The sequence below is a fragment of the Pongo abelii genome, chromosome 15, assembly GCF_028885655.2.
Source record: "Pongo abelii isolate AG06213 chromosome 15, NHGRI_mPonAbe1-v2.0_pri, whole genome shotgun sequence".
Lineage (NCBI taxonomy): Eukaryota > Metazoa > Chordata > Mammalia > Primates > Hominidae > Pongo > Pongo abelii.
Window position 1 is genome coordinate 24,185,670 of NC_072000.2, and position 7,296 is coordinate 24,192,965.

At 43.0% G+C, this 7,296-nt stretch overlaps 1 protein-coding gene across 1 annotated transcript; it reads left to right on the forward strand.

The window, feature by feature from the left end:
* Nucleotides 1–4,558: 4,558 nt before the first annotated feature.
* Nucleotides 4,559–7,093, forward strand: EDDM3B (epididymal protein 3B). Its single transcript, XM_063715318.1, has 2 exons — nucleotides 4,559–4,661; nucleotides 6,277–7,093. The coding sequence occupies exon 2, from the start codon at nucleotides 6,295–6,297 to the stop codon at nucleotides 6,736–6,738; it is 444 nt and encodes a 147-aa protein (XP_063571388.1). The 5' UTR covers nucleotides 4,559–4,661; nucleotides 6,277–6,294; the 3' UTR covers nucleotides 6,739–7,093.
* Nucleotides 7,094–7,296: the final 203 nt, after the last annotated feature.

The following is a 7,296-nucleotide window of genomic DNA, read 5'->3' on the forward strand; positions in this document are numbered from 1 at the left end:
AGGTTGTAGTAAGCCGAGATTGTGTCACTGCACTCCAACCTGGGCAACAGAGCAAAAACTCTATCGCAAAAAAAAAAAAAAGGAAGAAAAGAAAAATGCATTTTAAAACTTTTTGCTTTTTTCTCCTTTTTTAGCCTCAAGATATAACCTTGAAGCAAGCTGCAGAAATTTTTTCCCCTCCTCAGTCTTAATATATAGCTTTGAAACATACTAAGAGTCTTTGTTCTCCCTGCTTTCCCACTGTACACTCCCTTACATCACATACGTTTATCTGACTGTATGCTTGTATCTAAATATGTGCTTACTTAGAAGTTCTAGGGACTAATTTTGAGACAGATTACAGGCATGGAAACCCAGCTGCAAAATTCCAGAGATTACCTCAAAGCAGTTAGTCAACAACCTGGCCATTGTGGGGATGATGCCACCCCATGCTCCAGGTGGACCATGACTCAAGATAGCCACCTGAACAAAACGCGCAGACCTGTACTCAGCACCACTCCTTTGCATGCCACCCACTGCAAGTTCCCTTTTAAGCCCCTCTCCCCAGGCTAAAGTTTGAAATGGTTCCTTTAAGGCACAAGCCATGGCCACTTCCCCAGTGCTAGCTCTGGAATAAAGCTACTTTCTTTTCACTGCATCTTGTCCTTGTTATTGGTTTTGCAAGCAGCCAAGCCTGCATTTGGTTATATTTTATTGTTTTAAAACTACTTTCAAATGCATTACTTCTAAAAATTCTCAAAATTACTCACTGATGTACTAGAATATATCATCAGATATGATGCCTTGAAAAGCTATAGAGCTCTTTCTTAGCTTGCTTCTTCAAACATTTGCTCAGGTGGCTTCTCTCTCCCACCTCTCTCTACATTCCTTGAGTCACTACTTGAATTTAAGTCTTCAATAGATAATGCACACTTGTTGGAAAGAGCTCTGGATGTGTGGGCACATGACAAACAACTGATTTTCTCTCAGAATCGCCTCTCAAGTCATCCAAATCCAGATGCCCAGAATTGTTTCCTTTATCTCTTCCCTATCATCAAAAGACCTAGAGAGTAGGAGGATGCACAGAACCTGCTCTGAGGCAATAACACAGAGCAGGGATCTATCTTAGAGGCTAGCAAGGCACCCTCCCCAACCAAGCATGGAAATAGAGGAAAATCTTCAATTTCTTAGCTAGCCTTGAAAAGAAAAAAGAGGAACTAGATAAGCAAGAAGGTAATACTAGCTTAAAACAATAGCCAGGGAAGTTAGAATCGGGGGATGTTTGGTTCCCTATAGAAACTGAAAATAACATCTTAACATACGTCCCTGAGTTCTTCAGAAACTCAGACCCCCACCAAACAGATCTGCTGGCACATAGACCTCAGATAAGGGGGAAACTGAGGACTAAACTCTCACCACTGTTCTTCTAAATTATTTCGAGTGGCCTGGAGGAAGTCACACCCATGATCCAAAGCTAACATTCTGTTCTGCTGACTCCCTATTCTTGAACAAACTTTCATCTCCTTAACCAATTGCAAATCAGATGATCTTTGAATCTACCTATGACCTGTGAGCCCCTGCTTCAAGATCTCGCCTTATTCAGCCAAACTAATGTGTAATCTCCACATATTAATTTACTATTTTGCCTGTAACTTTTGCTTTCCTGAAATTTATTCCCGCCTTTATTTATTTATTTATTTATTTTGAGACGGAGTTTCGCTTTGTTGCCCAGGCTGGAATGCAGTGGCACAATCTCGGCTCGCTGCAAGTTCTGCCACCCGGGTTCAGGCCATTCTCCTGCCTCAGCTTCCCGAGTAGCTGAAACTGCAGGCGCCCGCCACCACGCCCAGCTAATTTTTTTTAAAATTTATTTTTAGTAGAGACGGGGTTTCACCATGTTAGCCAGAATGGTCTCAATCTCCTGACCTCGTGATCTGCCTGCCTCGGCCTCCCAAAGTGCTGGGATTACAGGCGTGAGCCACCATACCCGGCCTTTTCCTGCCTTTAAAAAAACCCTTACCTGAAGTCATCAGAGAGGTCAGGTCTTCAGTGTGAGCCACAAGATTCTCCTTGCAAATAAACTCCCTCCTTTCTCCTGCTGCAGACCTGGATGTTTGATCTTACTGTGCTGGATGATCAGACCCCAGTTCAGTTCCATAGGAACAATCTCTCCTGTGCCCTACAGAGTCTATCAGCACATGATTCCCTATTAGTCAATGATTGCTTGACATGAGCTGAAGTATGAAGAAAAGTTCTGGATATCAACGGAGTATTCTGACATTCTAATAGCTAGGTGGTCCAGTGACAAACTCAACCAAGGTGGCTCAGGTAGGAGTGGCCTTGCAGATATTGATAGAAAATACATTCAAGACCAGGTGCAATGGCTCACATCTGTAATCCCAGCACTTTGTGAGGCCGAGACGGGCGGATCACTTAAGGTCAGGAGTTCGAGACCAGCCTGGCCAACATGATGAAACCTCACCTCTACCAAAAATACAAAAAACTACCCAGGCATGGGGGTGCCCACCTGTAGTCCCAGCTGCTTGGGAGGCTGAGGCAGGAGATTCACTTGAGCCTGGGAAATGGAGGTCACAGTGAGCCAAGATTGCTCCACTGTACTCCGGCCTGGGTGACAGAGGGAGATTCTGTCTCCAAAATAAATAAATAAATAGAAAAAGAAAATACATTCAAGTATCTTACATGATCCATAAGTGAAACCTTTGGTTACTGTTACTGAAACAATATTCGTCGCATATACCAATTTAGGGGGAGTTGGTATGAAGCGTGGTGGAAATTCCAGATGTGATATGGAAAGGTCATCCATGGGATGCTCACACAAACTCAGTTTAAGGGCTGGTGGTCTTGATCAGCATGAGCTGAGTTTAGGGCTGAGTCTTGAGTTCCTGAAAAACAACTAGGTCAACACCTTGTGACGCATACTTCAGAGTCAGATGTGATGTGTAGGAACATTGTGGAAACTATGGCTAGGCTACCTGACATTTTACTAAGGCAGTAAGCACTATAGCGTCAGCAAAGGTTATTGTTAATGAGGACTAAATTCTGATTTTTTTGTCTTACCCAAATTCCTATCTAAGGGGTCTGGGGAGTCATGCCCTACAAATCATCAGTTCTCATCAGATGAGTTTTATTTAACCCTGTGTATCACGTTTTACTTTCCAACCTGACTCTGGCATAACATTACCGGACAAAAAAGAAAAAGTATTTTGCCCCAAAACATGTTTCTTTGCCACATTTTGAAATTGTCCTGCAAAGCTGTTCTTTGTGGGGGAAAATTTGCATCTGTAAAGAATCTCTATTAACATAGCTAAATCTTTTTCTTCCAGACCTTTCCAATCCTAAAGAGATTAACTAAGATCTGAAAGGGTAACATTTGTCATCTATTGTCTCTAAGGGCAGCCACTATAAGACCTCAAAAGAATTGGTCTCTACAATCTTTATTTTAACCTGAACATTCCCTTTCTATCAATCTCAGGTCTTTAGACAAGACTAGTTGTCAACCAGAAAATGTTTAAATTCACCCATAGCCTGGAGGCCCCCCCACTCCCCACCAGCTTTGAGTTGTCCCGCCTTGCTGGACCAAACCAATATATTTCTTAAATGTATTTGATTGATGTTTCATGCCTCTCTAAAATGTATAAAACCAGCTGTGCTCCAACCACCTTGGGCACATGTCTTCAGGACCTCCTGAGAGCTGTGTCATGAGCCATGGTCACTCATATTTGGCTCAGAATAAATCTCTTCAAGTATTTTACAGAGTTTGACTCTTTTTTTTTTTTCTTTTTTTTGAGATGGTGTTTTGTTCCTGTTGCCCGGGCTGGAGTGCAATGGCATGATCTCAGCTCACTGCAACCTCCGCCTCCCAGGTTGAAGCGATTCACCTGCCTCAGCCTCCCAAGTAGCTGGGATTACAGGTGTCCACCACCACGCCTAGCTAATTTTTGTATTTTTAGTAGAGATGGGGTTTCACCACATCAGCCAGGTTGGTCTTGAACTCATGACCTCAGATGATACTCCCGCCTCAGCCTCCCAAAGTGCTGGGATTACAGGCATGAGCCACCACACCCAGCCGACTCTTTTCATCGACAATAACAAACTGCCTAGTAAAACTTCAGATACTGGCTACCTAATCATAACTATCTGGCCACCAGTTTCACTGGATACTCTTTCACCTCTCAATGAAAGTCCCACAGTTCACAATGTTATAAATGGCTTTCCTCAGAGAAGTTTCTGTGTAACATAGCGTAACCCTCCAGGGACTTCCCAGAACTTTGTCAGAAATTGAGTGCAGAAGCCAGGTCTCTAGCTGTCTACTGATAGCACCAGATAACCCCTTTCTGGGGTCACCTCACTCTAGGGTCTTGCACTTCTTTTGTGCCCTGGAGTCAGTCTTTGATGTTTGTAGCCTTTGCTTGAGGCCACTGTCTGAATAAACTCAAGTGTTCCAGATGAGAAGATACAGGTACAGGTTCACATAATAAGGCTGTTCCCCATCACCACCTGCACTACCAATCAGCTGGAGCGCTGCAGCTCCCCCTGCTATTCCTTTCTCCACTGCTGCAGATTTCCAGGGCTCTGAGGAAAGGAGGACTCAGACTCTGCTCTTCAGATCCACACACTGATTCCAACTACAACCAGTGACCTGAACTTGGAGTCTGAGTAGGGTAAGAAGGGCTCTTCTGAGGATGCTCAGGGGACAGCCAGGAGCACTGGAAGGAGGCTGATTGAACTTTTAGATAGCAAAAAATGGAGAAGGATCCAAATCATGGGAAACAAAGGCCTGAATTCTGGTCAGCCTCAGTCCCACTGATACAGGCTTTCCTTGCCCCTCCCTTCCTTCACCCCCAGTCTTCTCAAACATAATGCATTAAAACCGCTTACATCCTGCTCTTCTATCCTCTGTAGGTCTTTATCATCAGGACAGGGTTCCACAGATAGGAAGTACCGACCCTTTGTTCTGTGTCTGATGTGGACATTTGACATCATTAGAAGTGCTCTCAAATACATGCTTCTCATTAGACTCTTGCAGGTCTGTAGGGAGCTATTATTAAGTCCATCTGAGGACACCAATACTCAGAGTTGTGAATCAGGTTAGAGATTGAGTAAGGGCAGGAACACTTCTCATGGTAAATGAGGACAGAGCACTGGTTTAAATGGCAGACTCTTTCAAAAAGATCCCCACACTCCATGCTATCACCACAGAAGCCACTGTGGGGGCTCTTTTAGTCTTGGTACTTGATTGATTACAGGAATATTTCAAATCTGGAATTCTGGTTGGGTGTAGTGGTTCATGCCTGAGAATCCCAGCACTTTGGGAAACCGAGGTAGGTAGATCACTTGAGGCCAGGATTTTGAGACTAGCCTGGCCAACATGGCGAAACATTGTCTCTACTAAAAAAAATACAAAAATTAGCTGGGTATAGTGGCGGGCACCTATAATCTCAGCTACGTGGGAGGCTGAGACAGAGAATCTGTTGATCCCTGGAGGTGAAGGTTGCAGTGAGCCAAGACTGTGCCACTGCATTCCAGCCTGGGTGACACAGTGAGATTCTGTCTCAAAAACAAATAAACAAACAAACAAAAACCTCAAAACTGGAGTTCTTTTATGATGACATTTTCAAGGAGCAGCTCTGACAAACCAAGATCATTTGTAATTAGGGGAATGACCCCTGAGAAGGAATATGGGTAGTTAGTAATGAACATATGTTCCACTCAGGCTTTGGAGAAAGTGTTATAAGGAAGTCAAGATTGGAGAAGCATCATTAAGTAATTGGAGAAGCATGCAAGAAGTAATTGCAGGCTGGGCTGTCATTTCAGGGAATCGAAGCCTTCCTACCTAGGAACCACTTCTCAAGTAGTTACTCATCTTCTACATTTCCCTAAAATCTGACAACCCTTTCCACTTCAAGGACATAAACCTTAAAATATTATTCTCTTTTGGACACATGATCTCCTGAGAGCTGGTCTGGTAAAAAGGAGCCAGCTGGAGGGTGATTGGCTCCTCAGGTTGGGTGTAAGAGGGATGAGAGGAGATGGTTGGAATTCTCAAAATGAACTTCATCTATTTTTTCTAATTATGTGTTTCGCTCACACAGGCTGAAGCGTGTTTTTAGTTATTAGAAACTCTATTCTCTAATGAGAATTATCATCTTCTCATCGGGGAACCAAATAGTAAAATTGCACCCAAGTGCCTGACCGGTGGGGAAGGAATTTTAAGGTGGAGTTGAGCTCTCTGGGCATTATCTGGATAATGCTTTTCTTTTCTCTGTGGACATGCAGGTGGCCCTGGTGACTGAGATGGCATCGTCTCTAAAGATCTGGGGCACACTCTTGGCCCTGCTTTGCATCCTATGCACACTGCTTGTACAGAGCAAGGAAGTTTCTTGGAGAGAATTCATGAAACAGCACTACTTAAGTCCAAGTCGAGAATTCAAAGAGTACAAATGTGATGTCCTCATGAGAGAAAATGAAGCTCTGAAAGACAAGAGCTCTCACATGTTTATCTATATCTCATGGTACAAAATCGAGCATATATGCACTAGTGACAACTGGATGGATCGCTTCCGAAATGCATATGTATGGGTCCAGAATCCTCTCAAAGTACTCAAGTGTCACCAGGAGAATTCCAAAAATAGCTACACAGAGAGCAGGAGCTTCAACTACATTGAATTCCATTGTAGCATGGATGGGTATGTTGATAGCATAGAAGACCTAAAGATGGTAGAACCTATCAGCAACTAGAAAGTCTATGCACATCCTCAGGTATTGGTAGAGTATTTAGTGCTTTCTAAGTAGCGGCCCCAGCCTCCATCAATAGTCCCTACCACTCCCCTCTTGCATTTATTTGTCAATGTTTTCCAAATACTTAGAGTTATGAATAGCATAATTTCTTGATACCATAACTTTGCCTGTGTTGTTTCTCTGCCTGGAATACACTTTTGTCTTCATTTACCTAATTTACTCTTATACTTTTGTCAACATTCAGCTCATATGGCATCTGTTCTTGACTAACCCAAGACTTTCCTGATATTGACTCTCTTGATACATACCCAAGCTGAACAATCTTCCCTTCCCTAAATAAACTATATGACTCCAATGTGTGTGACATTCATGTATGTTATGTGCACGGAGTAAGTATAGTGTGATTGATATGTGTGTGTGTGATCTAGACTATGCATGTGATTGATGCTGTGCAAGGGATTTAAGGTGTATTTTATGGGTGTATATCTAATGTATGTAATATGTTTGTGTATATGATGAGGGTATGAATGATTGTGTGCTTAGTTCAAGACAAGTTGT